This window comes from Hippoglossus hippoglossus, chromosome 17 (assembly GCF_009819705.1).
Source record: "Hippoglossus hippoglossus isolate fHipHip1 chromosome 17, fHipHip1.pri, whole genome shotgun sequence".
In the NCBI taxonomy this organism is placed as follows: Eukaryota; Metazoa; Chordata; class Actinopteri; order Pleuronectiformes; family Pleuronectidae; genus Hippoglossus; species Hippoglossus hippoglossus.
In genome coordinates this window covers 11,973,845-11,990,923 of record NC_047167.1, presented here as the reverse complement: position 1 = coordinate 11,990,923, position 17,079 = coordinate 11,973,845, and the positions used below count along the sequence as shown (strand labels likewise).

The 17,079-nt window shown below is 43.9% G+C and overlaps 2 protein-coding genes across 7 annotated transcripts in view; both read left to right on the top strand.

Annotated features, from left to right (window-relative positions):
- The window catches only part of camsap2b (calmodulin regulated spectrin-associated protein family, member 2b), a 33,015-nt gene extending 30,912 nt beyond the window's left edge, over window positions 1-2,103 (top strand). The window contains exon 22 of one of the 2 annotated variants that reach the window (XM_034614742.1): window positions 150-2,103. In XM_034614742.1, coding sequence (XP_034470633.1) covers window positions 150-449 — 300 coding nt within the window. In that variant the 3' untranslated portion in view covers window positions 450-2,103. The remainder of the gene's footprint in view (window positions 1-149) is intronic. The other variant, XM_034614743.1, reaches the window with a different exon arrangement.
- A 1,684-nt stretch (window positions 2,104-3,787) lies between these two features.
- On the top strand, window positions 3,788-17,041 carry wdr47a (WD repeat domain 47a). 5 transcript variants are annotated; one of them, XM_034614747.1, is made up of 17 exons: window positions 3,788-3,940; window positions 5,473-5,642; window positions 6,384-6,467; window positions 6,558-6,642; window positions 7,536-7,667; window positions 7,900-8,076; window positions 8,197-8,708; window positions 8,802-8,919; window positions 10,219-10,397; window positions 11,730-11,975; window positions 12,070-12,133; window positions 13,070-13,227; window positions 13,675-13,844; window positions 13,933-14,103; window positions 14,570-14,701; window positions 14,788-15,006; window positions 15,494-17,041. In XM_034614747.1, the coding sequence occupies exons 2-17, from the start codon at window positions 5,485-5,487 to the stop codon at window positions 15,634-15,636; spliced, it is 2,748 nt and encodes a 915-aa protein (XP_034470638.1). In that variant the 5' UTR covers window positions 3,788-3,940; window positions 5,473-5,484; the 3' UTR covers window positions 15,637-17,041. The 5 variants fall into 5 exon arrangements, with proteins under 5 accessions (XP_034470638.1, XP_034470639.1, XP_034470635.1 ...); XM_034614748.1 differs by having other exon boundaries at window positions 10,216-10,397; window positions 13,678-13,844; XM_034614744.1 differs by having other exon boundaries at window positions 10,216-10,397.
- Window positions 17,042-17,079: the final 38 nt, after the last annotated feature.

Sequence of the window (17,079 nt, the reverse complement as noted above, 5' to 3'; positions counted from 1 at the left end):
ATTTTGATAAAACAAATCAGACATGTTAAGGGGACTGATATTTATCAGAGTGTGCAATTTGGTGTGGATCCAAAAAATATCTGTATCTTGTGAATTTAAATGTGCAATTGTAGTAATCTTTTATAATTTCCTGCCATGATTTTCTGCAGGAAATGGAGAAATCGGAAGCCAATAACTTCCTGGTGTTGTTCCGTGACGCCGGCTGCCAGTTCCGGTCTGTGTACGCCTACTGCCCAGAGACCGCAGAGATCAACCGACTGGCAGGCATCGGGCCCAAGAGCATCACGATCAAGATGATCGAGGGCCTGTACAAGTACAACTCGGACAGGAAGCAGTTCAGCTTGATCCCAGCCAAAACCATGTCTGCCAGTGTGGACGCCATCACCATAGCCAGCCATCTTTGGCAGACCAAGAAGCAGGGCACGCCCAAAAAGCTGCACACCAAGTAGCAGCAGATGGCCTAGCAACATTTGGACATGGTCCTCTGAAAAGAACATGGACGTATTCGTGGACTTTACTGTTTCGTTAAAGGGACACGTGTTTATAAATCACAACTGGAATGTCGAGCACAAGTGGGCTTCTCAGACAATGCAGAGCTGACAGTTAGGACTCTGTGTACTTGTGAGCATGTGTATCAATGTTCTTGTGTGCCAAAAAAAAAAAGATAGGCGGACCATTGCCTTACCTAGTTGAACCACTGAAGCACTGAATGTCACGCCTCCTCAAGAGGTCGTTTGGTTTCTATAAGTTGAACATGTGTGGCCTTATGCTTGCTTTGTGTCATTTGGATGCACTGTGTGTGTTGGTGTCCTTTTGTCAACGCCTGTTGAACAAGTCTGTTGTTGTGTACAGGAGAGGCTGTTGTGTACACACAGATCTGGGATCAGATTATGACCCCCCTCTGTGGACATTTAAAGGGCGGCCTGTCGGATCTGTGATCAGGTGGACGCAGCATTTTTATGATGAGAGTTTTGCTGCTATAAAGGCATGTGTTGTTGTTTTTTTATACTTGTGACTGAAAAACGTATGAGCAGTTCCAATTTGTGTATGTGTGTGTAAAGTGAAGTGCCATGAAGAGCGAGGGAAATACCTCAGTCTGCGTTCGCAATTACTTTCCAAAAGTGTCAAGTGATGAGATTATTGAGCGGAAGCAGAACCACCAGATAATTCTGCGATAGTCTCTTAATTTATTATCGAAGATATTTAAAAAAAAAAAAAAAGAAAAGGTGTTTCAGATTTTCCTTAGAGAAACATAAAATACTATACATATATAAGTTGAATTAGTTTGTATATAATGGCAGTTCCACTCGAAAGTCAGCTTGTAGTAGCTTTCGAGTAGCTTTTTATAATTTATACGTGTGTCAGTATGTCGTCGTTTGGGGCCTTTTATTGTTTCCGCAAATGCAAGAACAAGTGTGATCACTCGACGGTATCACTCACGAGACTATCACCAGTATTAGATTAGACGGGAACCCCTCACTGTCTCATCATGGACGTGTGCAATGACCTAAGAGTAATTCAAGTAACCACCGCTGACCATGCTGGAGTCACAATTAAGTACTACACACTCAAAATGTCACTTTAATGTGGATATTGTCTTCACCATTAGATCTCCCCTCAGAGTATAGTCCACAGTTGTAAATAAATGAATTCACCAATGATAGCACTTCTCTGTCCACCGTCATCAGGTCTGATCAGAGATTAGGACTGTCATGCTTGTTACTCCACTTTTACGTTACTGTTACATCTGTTATCATGTGTTCAGTCTTCAGTATGTGTTAACACTGTACAGATATATTTTGGCATAAAGAAGTATTTTTTGTAACGCCATTTACCTGTTGGAGGTGTGTACCTATGAAGCAGCAGTGGAAGGACGTGTGTTGAGCGGGTGTGGCTGAGTGAGCGAGGTTTATAAAGTCTTCATGGGGCTTTATTGTGGTATTGTATGAAATCCAGTGTTATACTGAGAAAATCATACTATTTCCTTTTCCAACTCGGAAATTTATTTTCTTTTTCATTTAACTAAATATGCTCAACTTTTCATGGATTTTTGTTGTTTTTCTATTCCTTTGAGCTTTATTAAAATGTCAGCTATCAACAGTACTCATGGTGTCTCAATTCATGTTCCTGCCTTCACGGATTCAATTGTACTTTACTAGGATTCCAATTTTATTACTGCTGATTAATATGACATCACTCTTCTGTTCTTATCTTTTACATACATAACTTTTACATATCTTATATTTTACTTACATTAGTAAAGATTTTGGTGCTTTGAAAAACCTGCTGGAGTCTAGTCAGTTGTGTTTATACAGCCCAATATCACAAGTTGTCTTTGACAGATTTAACAATCTGTACAGAATACAATATCCTTGATAGTCACTTAATTCACATCGTTCAACGTGGAAAAAATGTAAGGAATGTCAGGAAGAGGATCCCTTCGAAAATTCCTTAATAACAATACTTGTCGTGAGTACAGAATAAACTAAAACAACAGAATATACAACACAATCAGAATGACACTAAAATGCAGAACCTGCCTTTGATTACATTGATGCAAATTCATTAAAACACTTGCAGTTAATTCAATCTGCAAAATCCAACAACATGCAGTTAAGCTGGAGCTTTTTGTTGCCCCTGTGGGTCTTGAGGTTATGGAGATTAGTTTCTCACTTTGCCTGATTGGTGACTTATTCAGAAATTCTGCAGATTATTACGCTTCATATGATAATTTTCTAAATAAGCACATCCTGAATTCTGCCCTTTAAAAGCTGCCTCAAATTGCTGTTATGGGACTGATTTTTACTGGAAATACTACTCTAAATTTTACCTGCACAAATATAGTCTGTATGTGTTTTTTGCAATACGTTTTCATATTCTGAATGGTCTTCCGCCCAATGTCAGATTGTCTCCAGTTCGCCCTCGACCCTCAAAAGGAAAAGCAGCACAGATAATGGACGGGTGACTGATTGAATTTGACATTTTTATACCGACTTAGACCTCTGAGCAGTGATGTGCAGGGTTAAAGAGGGAGCCACACTGCAGGCTGTGACAGGGTTAGAGAACAACAGAGGAGCCACACAGGGCGTGTCCCTATAAAGACGTTATGCTGCAGGTGCAGAGAGAGATTCAGTCAGATTTGTGTAGTTTAGGCCACGTGATGCATACAGGAATCATGGACGGATTATCACACAGGTAAGGAGGTAACGTTTATGTAATTTAGCCCATTTTTCACACTAAAGTCACAAAGTTCTTCACATTAATGAAATAACACCGGAAAGTAGTTATACACAATATATGCAAAAATAACAGATAAACCTGGGCACATGTTGTTTGCTTTTTTTTTTTCTGCGTGTGCACGTGTATGTGGTCATTTTGCATCTATTATTGGTACATTTTTTTTAATCTCCTTCTGGCTGTTGGTGCAGATAAGGGGGCTCCCAGACTCGCTGGGGCCCCTGACCCAGGGCCCAGTTGACCTGTTGTGCAATCAATGTAATAACCACAAAAATAATGCAATACTTACAGCAATGTCATCTAGTGAGTGAGGAAAGTGAAAGTACGACACAAGGAGCCTCCATGTCTGCCTCTTGATTTGCACACCTTTGTCTTGCAGCATGTATTTGTGATCATCTCTAATCTTAATGCATTCACAGCATCCTCCTGTTATCTCTGTTATCTCTGTTATAGTAGGATGTGAAGTTTAGTGTGTGCGATGGATGGATGGAGGGAGGCAGTGCTCCTGCAGGCTGCAGACACACAGCAGCAGGGGCTGGGCTGGAGGAGGAGGAGGAGGAGGAGCGGCACTGAGTCAGTGAGACGCGGAGGAGGACGGAGGAGGAGACGGTCACAGGCAGCAGCAGCACGGAGCGACACCATCGTGACAGCACGGAAAACAGCCCCGGGACACCGTCTTCATCCCATGTGTTTATAGACCCAGGTGAGAATTGGTCGGGGGCAGCTCGGTGGTGTTGGTGTTGTTGTTGGGGGGGGGGGGGGACCGCTGCTGTCAGCCCGCACCCCGCCCGCCCTCCTCCGCTAACTAGCGGATGATGGCTCTCCAGTCCCCGGCCTGGCTAGCTCCCACCCTCCCGCTCCCACCCGACTCAAATTAGGCAGCTTGCTCCGAGCTCCGGCGGTAACTAGCCGTGTGCCTGTTTCCCTCTGTAATCCGCTCGTTTAGCGCAGCAGCTATGTAAAGCTAACAAGTAGCCTAAGCTTCTTACAGTGTTGGACTTGTGGCTCGGTGCCAGTGTGATTAGCTAACCATCCCTCATGCTAGCTGAGCTGAGCAGCGCTGCGGTGCCCGTGTCGCTCGTCTCCGGGCTCCAAATAAACCGCTGTATTGTCAGTTTTCACGTGTAATTGTTGGAGCTCTCCATTCGTACACATGCAAACTGTCATGGCAGACATGCAACGGGACTGGCGTCTCCTCTGCAAACCCAACACGAGCTGCTGTTTCCACTCCACAACCTGTGTTGCCTCGGTCTCTGTGATCTTTGTTGTTAAAGTTGAATGGGATCAGAGGCTAGCACACACACACACACACAGCCCCGCTCTTATTGGGATGTGATCGTGTGACCAGGTGAAGCTGGACTCTCTCTCCTCCTCCTCAGGCTCAGAACATCTGCCCCACATTACAGGTGTGTTTGAGCTGCCGTGGCCTGAGGGGATCATGCAAACAACAGGGTGTGTGTTGTGAGGGAACAGGCTGCACTGCTCACCTGGGTATTTCTGGAGGGTTTGCGCTTTTTTGCAAAGTGAGGCTGAGATTCATCTGAGATTGCATCTGGATTTCTGTGGATCTGTGGCTCAGGGGGGGTAGAGCGTGTCGTACACTAACCAGAAGGTCTGTGGTTCAGTTCCTCCAGTCCGCATGCCTAAGTGTCCCTGGGCAAGACACTGAGCCCCAAATTGTCCCTGACGGTTGCGCTGTCAGATGCCTTCTTCACTTGCAAAGTTTGCCTGCAGGATTAAATATATCTAAATCCATCCATCGTCAGCTTATCCTTTGAGGAGTTGCAGGGAGCTGGAGTCAGTCCCAGCTGACATAGGGCAAGAGGCGGGTTCACCCTGGAGAGGTTGCCAGCATAGCACCGGACCAACTTACAGAGACAAACAACATTCACACTCACAGACAATTTAGAGTCTCCACTTTACATATAAACATCGAAATGTGCTTGATTTTGCATTTGAAATCACTGTTGTATGAGAATCAAACTGATATTCAAACTGTCGTCGCACTGCTATGTGTTATACATATGACCTCTTCATATTCAGGTTTATGTAATTAGATTTAAAAAAGTACAACTTGATATTTTCCTGATATGATTCAGTAGAAAGTCGGTAACATTGATATTGAATGATTGCTCTACTTGTTCCTTCACATTTTCTCTTTCTGGACTCATCCAAACTGAATCTGTTCTGATGCCGATTCTGTATTTTTTTTTTCTTCTGTTTCTCTGCTGGCAGCCCGTCGTCACCATGACAGCGGAGGAAACCATAAATGTGAAGGAGGTGGAGATGATCAAGGTGATCCTGGACTTTCTCAATGCCAGGAAGCTGCACATCAGCATGCTGGCCCTGGAGAAGGAGAGCGGCGTCATCAACGGGCTCTACTCCGACGACATGCTCTTCCTCAGGTAGTCGCGCTCAACCGCAACAATCGCACCGTGCAGTCCTGACCGTGGTTGTGTCAGGTTGCGTTTCCAAATAAAGCTTCGTACTATGGCACGGGAACAACGGGCATCTGTTCGAGTCGCAAGTTTAGTGTTTCTTCTGATAGAGTCCTCTGCACTGGAGAATGTGGAGATAGTGTAACACAGCACCCATGCATTAGATGTGAGTGCTCCCCTGAAAGACAGCCAGCAGTGTGTCAGTCAGTTAAACTCAGCCTGAGTATTAAATACAGTTTTCTATTTCACCTTCAAGTGTGAATTGTCTGTTAATGTTAGCGGTGTTCGGATTCTATTGTTCCCTTCCCGATACGCATTGCGATACCCGGACTTTCCGATTCGATACCAGTGCATTCAAACATAACGTATTTTAGGAGCTGTATGCTACTAACCTTGTGTGAAAGTAATGATTGCTCTCAGATCCATACATAGATCTACATACTCACTGATGCCTGACCCGGCCTTTTCTGCAGCATCAGAGGCATTCTCCAATGCTGGTATCGGTATCAAAACACCCGTAGTTAAGAGGCTGTTTCATTATGTCCTTGCACACATTTCTTAAAAATATAAGACAGCCATTAGTGAGTCAGAGATGTTTCAATGCGTTTCAATCAAAACACGATTTGAATTTTCACATTTGTTGGAGTTTTTACCTATGAGGACACGGTTCCACTTGTGCATTAAAATATGATTTTTTTTCTGTTTCAGGCAACTGGTGCTTGATGGGCAGTGGGATGAGGTCTTGCAGTTCATTCAGCCTTTGGAGTGCATGGACAAGTTTGACAAAAAAAGGTGCGTTCACTGCCTGAATCTGTGAGTTCAAATGCTCTTTTGTGAGTTTTTAGCAACTGTTACAGAAACTGTTTGTTGATTATTCTTAAGGTTTCGCTACATCATCCTGAAGCAGAAGTTTCTGGAGGCTCTGTGTGTGAATAATGCCATGTCTGCAGAGGATGAACCACAGCATGTAAGTCCAAACACTACACTCAGCCTCCTCAGTCTTGAATCTACACCCTGTGAAATAGTCTGTTTAACGGCACTGCTGTGTCTTCCCACTGAATGTCAGTGGTTGTCATGGCAGTAAACCAGAAGGCTCAGTCTCAAAGAGAACACAAGCAAACTGCGTTTTTAATTACAGCAGCAAGTTCTCATAACAAATTTTACAATCTCTCTGTTAATAAAGGAAGGAGAAGGCAGGTTTGTGTGTCTTTGTTTGTACTCAACTGTGACCACTGGCTAAATCTCTTTATATACGGCTATAATACGACGCAATTTACTGTCTGTGTTTCTGAGGATAAGCCGGTTTGCAGAACATCTGTTCTCCTGTCATTCTTCCAGTTATAAACTCCTCAAACTGATATTGAGAGACGGCTCTAAAGCAAATCAAATTCTTTGTAAATCCTTATCGGTAATAATTTGCCTGCCACATCAATAAATGTGACATGTACACATATGCACACAAAGGCTGAGACACTTTTCGTCTCTAGTCGTATTGTGAAATGAGGCCACCCCTGGGCCTGTTGTCACATGGTGCAGCTCTGCTCGCTGCTTGTGACACTGCCTGAGCTATCGTGTCCTATTAACTGGATTAGATCAGACTTCTCATGGCAGCTGTGGACATTGTGTCAGTGTGTGTGCTTCACTGTGTGACTACAGGTGTGTATCATGTGTTGTGATGTGGCATTGATTGGGTGTTGGCTGTGAATTTTCAGGATGGTTGAGGATAAAAATGCAAAATAACACTGAAGCTGGTTTGGGTTTTTTCAGTCTTGCTGACGGCTCTTTCTAAATTACCATGTTTTTCTATCTCTGCTGTTCAGGGGGGAACTTCTAGTCTGAAACGTATTTCATGTTTTTCAGTTGGAGTTCACCATGCAGGAAGCAGTCAAGTGTCTCCATGTCCTGGAGGAGTTCTGTCCTTCTAAAGACGACTACAGCAAACTGTGTCTGCTCCTCACGCTGCCTCGTCTAACCAACCATGCTGAGTTCAAGGCAAGAATTTAAATATATCAGACTGCACTTGAAATAATATAAGATGTGCTTTTATACTTGAGTTTTTGTTGTTTATGTCATGTGTCTTGACTCTTTATTTCCAGTGTGCTGTGACTCATGCAAGTCAAAAGAAATTCAATGCCATAACTAACAATCTTTGGTTATAGGGCTGCTTCTGGTATCGTTATTGCATATTGTCTTGACGCCTGATTTCTCTACTTGGGTCTCTCAGGATTGGAACCCCAGCACAGCCAGGGTGCATTGTTTTGAGGAGGCCTGCACCATGGTGGCAGAGTTCATCCCAGCGGACAGGAAGCTGAGCGAGGCTGGATTCAAAGCCAGCAGGGATCGACTCTTCCAGCTGCTTCTCAAGGGCGTCCTCTATGAGTGCTGTGTGGAGTTCTGCCAGGTTCGAATGACCAAAACTAAACATAAATTCTGTGAATAGGATTTATTTTAAAGTGCATAGTAGCTTTAAATCAGTGTGTTATGCCTTGGTGGTTAAGTTGCAGTTATTGTTTGTGTGCAGAGCAAGGCCACGGGTGAAGAGATCACAGAGAGCGAGGTCCTGCTCGGCGTTGACATGCTGTGTGGTAACGGCTGTGACGATCTGGACCTGTCCATGCTCTCCTGGATGCAGAACCTCTCCCACACAGTCTTCTCCTGCGCCTTTGAACAGAAGCAACTCAACATCCACGTGGACCGCTTGGTCAAGCCTGCGAAGACCGGCTACGCTGACCTCCTCACCCCGCTCATCAGCAAACTGTCTCCATACCCCTCCTCCCCGCTCCGCCGCCCCCAGTCCGCGGACACCTACATGTCGCGTTCCCTGAACCCGGCGTTGGACGGCTTGTCCTACGGGCTGTCTGGCCAGGATAAGAGAGCCAGCGGTGGGGAGATAGTCCCGGGGAAAGGGGTCTCTCCCATGTCCCACTCGTTTGCCAACTTCCACTATCCTGGAGCAGGAGGGCAGAGCCTTAGCAGGAGTCTCATGATGGAGAGCTCCGACTGTCACAGCATTTTTGAGGAATCCCCTGAAACGTAAGAGCTCAGATTTGGAGTTGAACCTGTTAAAACCTGTTCTCATGAAGCCTAAACACTTCAGCCTGATAGATAACCTGTTGATTTTCTCAGATCGAGAACAGACACGCCTGTGGATAAGATGATGAGTTCAGGCGGCGCTCAGAACCTGCGTCCTGACTCGGCTCCGGGCGAAGACGCGCCACCTGCCGACTCTGCTGAAAAGAACGAGGTAAATATTGTTGACCTTTTGCTTTTCAACTTGTCAGACCTGTTTCATGTCACACTGTGCTTCCCTTGATGGGTGTTGCCTACAGTGAAAGTCTAAATATAGACCGTTTCTTATTATTGTTTTTAGTTGGATGCATCTGAGTCATCCTCCTCCTACACGTCTGTATTACAGCTCAGTCGCTTTAAAAGCTGACACAGCTGCGCAGTCACACATGTGCTGGCTCAGTGCATCACAGCACTATGTTGATCTCTGGATGAGAAATTTTAATTTTGTGAGAAGTTGCTCTTGTGTTTACGCCAGTTCAACATGTTCCACTACTTCACAAGTATCTAAAGCCCTTCCGCATATGATAAATATGGAAGTAAAGTACACACATGTGATACGTCTATTTTTAGATTCAGTGTGATTTATACTTTCCAGGGATACAATTATCTCACTTGTATAGGGGGGGGGGTAAGAATAAGGAAAAGTTTGAAATAGTCATGATATTGAAACATATCGCCCAGTGCGATTCACTGGTACTACTGGACATAAACTAGCCCTGGTGGATATGATCCCAGGTCAGTAAGTCACTGGGAGCTTAACAACACAGATGAGTCATTACGTCCCTTGTGTTGCCTGTAAATACAGTTTAACACAGTGTGTGTCCGTCTGTCTCACGCTTTCTATTCTGAGCTCCTTGTGCATCTCACTGTGAAGTTTCAGGGCTTTGATCTGCCCGTTACCACGGAGACACATAAAGAGGCCACAAACAGAAGCAGACTTTTTTGAGGCCTCTGTGATTTCACTGGCACACCCCTACCCTCTGTCTTGTTGTTTTCCTCTACACTCAATCCCCCTTTTTTCCCCAACTCTGGCCCACTGCCAGTCGCCCTCCCCCTTCCTAGACATGGATCCGTTCCCATCTGATTGTCAGCACAGGAAGCAGAGGACAGAGAGGGGATGTGGCCCGTCCTCAGCTCTCTGTCTCACCCTCCTTCCTCTCTGAGTACCTGAACTGACAGAAGACTGAAACAGTCACAATGCTGATGTTTATAGAGTTAGGAGGAGTTGGCAAAGGACTTAACTGTGTGCTGAGTGTGTATATAACTTATTGTATGTGTAATTTGTGGGACCATTCATAAAAGTTAAAACTCTGCACGTGTACAAGGGGATTCCCCCTGTTTTTTTTACGTGTGTAGTAATGCAACAGTATGAATGACCAGTAAGACGGTGCAGAGGCATAATTAGAAAACAAAGTCGTCCATTTGTTCTATTCATGAGTCATCATTAAGGGTTTTTGTGTTCATTCCTCAGCTGCGTGACTCCACAGAGAAGTACGAGGAGTATTATCGCCAGCGTCTTCGAGTGCAGCAGCATCTGGAGCAGAAGCAGCAGCAGAGGCAGCTGTACCAGCAGATGCTGCTGGAGGGCGGCGTCCAGCAGGAGCCGCCGCCCAGCGACATGCAGCACAGCCTCACAGAGAAGTTCCTCAACAGGTACACACCACGTGATGTTTTTTGAAGGTCCCCAATCAAGCGGAGTGCTAAAAAGTGTGCATACTGTAAATATACCTGTCAAGTCATACAGTAAACTTCCTGTCAGAGCAGCTCTGGTGCAGATTGAAATCCACCTGCTAATTACTGTATAGCTTTAATATCATCACACAATAGAGGCGCAGCTGCCCGACAAAGACAAGTAGACATGTTAAGTCTGTGATAATTATGGGTCCCATGTGGTTTTCCCTGCCTCACACACACCTTCCCCCCAAAAAAACCTGCCTACAGTCCTCACTTCACCATCTGTGGTGATGAGCTACATTACATCATCTCCTGTGTATTAATATTACACACAGGATTCATCCCAAAAAAATATCTAAACATCTGCCATCACAATTTAGTTTTCTTTCAAACCACGGAAATTCATTGACAACAACAGCACGACTAAAATCATGTGGAGAATTAGCCGCATATATATGTTTTTGCGTCTCTCAGCAGGACAAAGGCCTTTTGATTTGTCCCCCGGGAGTCGCTCCCAGTCCTCCCTCACCCCTACCTCTCCTCCTCTGTGTACCCGCTGCATTATTCACAAGGGGCTGCTGTGCATAATGACATCATTACCTCTAGTTTTCTTTTGTCCTGTGCTTTATGTAGTTCTAATTAGATTTAACTTGCCTGTCAACTCGGTCAGTGTAACAGTCTGTACCAAGAAGTGAAATGTGGAAAAAGTCTAAAAAGAAAAATAATCTTGTCAAGAATGTTTTGCATGAGAAAAGTTTACTTAAGAAGATATTCCAGTTAATATTGAGCATATTTAACCGGTAACAAGATAAAACACTGGTTTGCAAATGACCCCAGCAGAGGAACAAGATTTAGTTTCAGAATCACATTATTTCCAAATCTTATAAAATTACGTTAATAAAATGACAGTTTTAGTTTTTTCATCTCTTTGTACCTCCACCAAGGAGCTTATGTTTTCATACCTGCCTGTTTGTTTGTTTGTTGTTTAAGCAAGATTATGCAAATACATGAAAGTTATTAATAGTAAAGAGCTGCATGACTGCCAGAACTATTCAATGTATTAATGCAAAACCCAAACTCAATCCAGTTTTTTCCACTCATTAAGGATGTTTTTGCTTGATACAGGACAATTTGATTACATTTAAGAATATTTGACTTATTTCTAGTTGGGCGTTTTTTTGCAGTGTGAAGTAACTCCTGAAAGAAAGCCCTCTGGAAAAAGAAAGGAAGAAAGGGAAAGAGAGAACATGGGTGTTTATAGAGACAGAGATCATGAATGTTCATGTGCATATATTTGTATGAACCTCTCAGGTCCATCCAGAAGTTGGAGGAGCTGAACGTGGGGATGGACAATTTAGGGGAGGAGGTGAAGTCTTTGGCACAGCAGTGTAACGGCAACGGGAACACGTCAGCTTCTGAGGACAATAACAATCCTCCACCCGTGACCCCGGAACAGAGCCTCATCCAGGGGGGAGGGGTGCAGAGCAGCACCCCACAGCGCACCGTGGGGGGGCGCCCAGTACCCCCTCCAGACGAGTCCCCTGTCGTTTCTCAGAGGTAAATGTTCTTTGATTGCTTGCACAGACTTTATGTCAGATCAGGAGCTGTTGAATTAGACAATAACTTTCTTTAATTTTCTGTTTGTCGGCAGTGAGCAGAAACAGGTTGGAGATCAACAAGAAGAGTCTCCAGACTCCATGACCCGGAGTAAAGAGGTAAGGATGCAAAGAAAAGCATCTTAACATAACATTCATACAATTCTGTTGGACCTGCTGAAAATAAGTTATACCATAGCGAGCTGTGTTCTGCAGCATAATGAACCTGAAATGTCCATAGTCTTTATTATTAACACAGTTCAGTCATTCACCGTCTTTCACATAAATATTTTTAGTTCCTGTATTTGCAAATTATTTAGCTTCCTCTGAGCATCTCTGATTTCAGTTTAGTAGTTTATCGTAGCTACAGGGCTTGCAGCAGAGCACAGATAAGTCAATGACAATATTCACATACATACATACATACATACATACATACATACATACATACATACATACATACATACATTTCAACAAAACCAATCAAAGATTAAAAAAACGATAAAATGATTAAAAAAAACCACTAAAAGAATAAATAAAATCATTAAGTGGATTTTTTATGTAGGCATTCAAATCTTTGAAGAAGGTTGAATGTGAGATAAAGATCTTAGGTGCTATAGTGTGTAGTGTGTTAACTCTTCTGTAAATTAAGTTTACGTATTGCACTACGTACAAAAGAAGAATCGATTGCACTTTGCCCTAGGCCCCCTGTACCTTTGACCTGAGGGGAGGAGGATGAATGTGTTATGAGGGGGGATGGTCTTCGCTCTCTAAAATTGATCTAATGTTTCTTATGACTTGGCGATGAAAGATATCATAAAGATATGACACAGGGACAAATTTAATGTCGATCACTCCTCCTTTTTTTCTACATAGCGTGAGACGATCCAGTGTAATTCTAATTTGACTAAGCAGATTATAACTGTTCGATCTGAATGGCGGTGATGTCACGCCGGCATCACCAGACAACGGGACGAGAAGCTCAGAGAAGATTATGCTGCTAATTACATGAAATCTGTGTGTTGATGTGTTTTTCATACATGGCTTCGTTTTCAGGGTGACAAGTCCAAAAATCTGTTTGTCCCCGTGCACACGTTGGAAGACACTCAGGCTATTCGTGCCGTTGCCTTTCATCCGTCTGGAGCACTCTATGCTGCTGGATCCAACTCCAAGACTCTACGTGTGTGCGCTTATCCAGAGACGCTGGACCCAAGGTATGGAAACAATCGGCATTCACTCCCAGGTCAAATCATTCTGCTGTAGACCAGTAGACAGGTTTTTATCGGATCTTCTTCTTCTTTAGTTTGGCAGTCTAGACGCTGATGCAACACCTTTATGATGCTCATTGAACTTTCAGGTGTTAGCGCCTAAATTGCCTTGAACGTTTGTGTACCTATAGTTTTTTACATCTTGGGAACAACAGGGATTTTTTTTTTTTTTTTTTTGGCAACACTGACAGGACAGTGTGGTTACAGACATGTTGGTTACCGGATAGCAAATACATACATATACCTGCTAACTGTGGTCTGACAGAATATGATTGATAATACAGTGTGTCCTGCACCTGTAGAACCATGACCTCATTTGGCAATCGAGTGCTTCCTACTTCTTAAGGCATTATACAACATTTATGTCTTCCCCTACTCTCTTCCTGTCCTCAGCAGTTCAAGTCCAATAAAGCAACCAGTCGTCCGCTTCAAGAGGAACAAACACCACAAAGGCTCCATCTACTGTGTGGCCTGGAGCCACTGTGGGCAGCTGCTGGCGACAGGCTCCAACGACAAATATGTCAAAGTTCTACCTTTCAGTGCGGAGACATGCAACGCCACAGGTGAGCGGACCTCACAGGAGTACATCCTCACAGTCGATTGCTGCTGTCAGTGTTGTCATTTGTGTTGGTGTCTCTCTCTGTGTCCCAGGCCCAGACCTGGAGTTCAGCATGCACGACGGCACCATCAGAGACCTGGCCTTCATGGAGGGTCCTGAGAGCGGAGGGGCCATCTTGATCAGCGCCGGAGCAGGAGACTGTAACATCTACACAACCGACTGTCAGCGGGGACAGGGACTTCACGCCCTCAGTGGACACACAGGTACCATGTTCATTCCTCCAAGTGTCCTCCTGAACTCGAAACATGAAGAGTCAAAGGCTGCAGCCAGACTACTAAGTTTCACTTTAAAACGGCGATCTCTAACCAGACAAGAGTTTTTACGCCGTATCCATCCATACTAACGCAACTGAAAAGGAATATCACATTCACCTACCATTCACGTACTCTGGGCCTTTGGAGACACGTAAACAGGAATCAGTTTCTGCTCTGCAATTGGTTGTTTCGTTGATGAAAATGCTACAAACAAGAAACAGCAATGGTGAAAAGTAAGAGCAGGGATTTCAAATGGGGCCTGCAGCATTTCAAACTTCTTTGTTTTAGGTGCTCAAAAACAATCCAGAGTAGTGTGGACGCCAGGTGTAAACACAGCGACAGTGATGTGTTTTAAACGTGTCAGTGGGGATGGAGCCAAAGATTGAGAAACATGTCCCTGCTGTGTTGTGTCCAGGTCACATTCTGTCTCTGTACACGTGGGGGGGCTGGATGATTGCCTCCGGCTCCCAAGACAAGACGGTGCGTTTCTGGGACCTCAGGGTGCCCAGCTGTGTCCGAGTAGTGGGGACTGCTTTCCATGGCTCAGGTATGACTCATGTCCTTCGTGTCAGTACTCTTCACCTCCCATGTATCTCTACCCTAACCCGCTTTTTTTTCTTCCACACTCCACAGGCAGTCCTGTTGCCTCGGTAGCAGTAGATCCGACTGCCCGTCTCCTAGCAACAGGACAGGAAGACAGCGCATGCATGCTGTATGACATCAGAGGAGGACGCATCGTGCAGGTGTACCGGCCGCACACCAGTGACGTCCGGTCTGTTAGGTTTTCCCCCGGAGCACATTACCTGCTCACTGGCTCCTACGACACAAAGGTCATGGTCACCAACCTCCAAGGTATTTACCGTCCACGCAGACAACCAGACCTCAGCTGTGAGATGAGTTTAGTGCAGTTCTCTCACAGTTCTCACCCACGTTCCCGCCACAGACTGAATCAATTCTGTTTGAAACTCTGGTTACTGTAACTATTAAGGAGGATTATGGATTTTTGGATGAAATCCTCTATTATGTAATTGCTTATTTTATACTGCAAAATCAATAAATACCACAATGTAGTACATTTTCTGGGAATTTAGCTATACCCTATAAAATAATAAAAAATTATATTATTGATATTGGATAATCCAGAAGATTAAACACCGATCCATTATTGTAATACATTTAAATACAGTAGCTACATCAGTTGTTTGAATTGGACCAGTAGGACTCCACCCACCTAAAATGTCTGGAGGAAAAGGGGAAGTGGTTTTGTCTTGAGCATTTGTGTCATATCAGTTGTGTAATTCTGTAACTGCCTGACTGATTCTGTTTCTTGTGTTTCAAGGTGACCTGACCAAACCGCTGCCTCAGACCGTGGTGGGAGAGCACGGCGACAAGGTGATCCAGTGCCGGTGGCACCCAGAAGACCTGTCCTTCCTCTCATCCTCTGCCGACCGCACCGTCACACTCTGGACACACAACCCATAACACACACAGATACACACATATGAGCAGTTCCTGTAATCTGAAATGCACACATTCCCCCAATACAACACTGCTCCTCCTGCACTATCAACATGGTCTCATCCTTTCAACACACTTGACAGTTAAAGCCTGACAACACTCTCGCACACGCACACGCACACGCACACTAAATGAGCCTTTCCCTCCTGTCTGTAGAAAACCAAATGGATACAAACCTGATACATCAAAAGCACATGTTGCATGTTCTCTTTTGTCTTTACATATCCCACCTTTTATTTATCCCACCGATTGAGGGTCAAAACTGCAGGGTCACTCTTTATTCACCCCTCCCATGTCCTTACTCCGTACGCACACCCGTCACTTGCTGCACGCCCTTTTCACCGAGGAGTTGTTGAGGTTCAGGACAGAGTGCTTTGTTCATGATGGTGCCTTCCTTCAGTTCTCAGTATCCATAACAAAAACTGTTTAAAATAACAGTTTGGGTCATTTTTCAAGATCAAATTTTTTGTCATCGAGAGAAAAGCTACATTCCTTCTTTTGCATATCATTTCATGACAGCTGGTGTCATGCTGCTATATTGTCCGGGGGAAAAAGGAGTTGAATTTATGATACTGTAAAGTGTAAATTTACAGTGGGTCAGTCGTGAGCTTTTCTTATCAGGAGGCTGAATCTGTGGACGTCAAACGGTCTGCCAGTCGGTCTGCTGCAGCTTCCCTGTGGGATGTACGGAAGTCTAACGTGACTGTTTCCGCCTCATTACTACAACTCAAAATGTGTAAATTAGCTTGTGCGTCCCTTTTTCATTTTAAATCTGTTTTTGCGCTGAAGGTGTTTGACAGTGTTTTGCTTGCAATGGGAAGATCGCTATGTCGGCATTAAAAGGGAAATGCAAAGTGTAATTTTCGGTTGAGCGACCTAGCATTCAGTTTAGGATCTATCCAGTGTTTAAAAAGCTTTGGTTTGTCTACTGCAGGATGATGTAACAACAGTAGGTGGCAGTGTTTGACCGTACCAAGGATCTAACCATAGGCACAATGTAATCTTAATGGAAGCACGGGTGTTTGGATATTTATTCCGAACCAGTATTTTAGGGAAAAGCATTGTATTATTTTCTTGTATTTTACATTTGCACTTTTAACATGGATTTACTTTATCTACAAAGATTCATATTTAAGTTTTTATGTTCATGTATAGTATACAATATATTGTTTTTAACAAATGAAGCTAACGTACATAGATGTATTTATTTCAGTTGTGTTTATGTATGTACAGTTATTAGTATGTTTTGGAAATGCTAGTGGCTCTTGTATTAAGCCTTTCTAATTCTTGTTTTTAAAAGTGACTTAAATTAATTCATGCTAACTCAAGTCTGACTGCTGGTACGTTCAATAAAGTGTCTTTTACACAAGCTGTTAAGTGTGTTGTTGAAAAAGATAAAGACAAAAG

Coding starts and splice junctions, on each gene's coding strand:
- wdr47a (XM_034614744.1), top strand. CDS start 5,485: ATGACAGCGGAGGAAACCATAAATGTGAAGGAGGTGGAGATGATCAAG. Junction 7,668..7,899: donor CCAACCATGCTGAGTTCAAG/GCAAGAATTTAA, acceptor TGGGTCTCTCAG/GATTGGAACCCCAGCACAGC. Junction 15,007..15,493: donor CATGGTCACCAACCTCCAAG/GTATTTACCGTC, acceptor TTGTGTTTCAAG/GTGACCTGACCAAACCGCTG.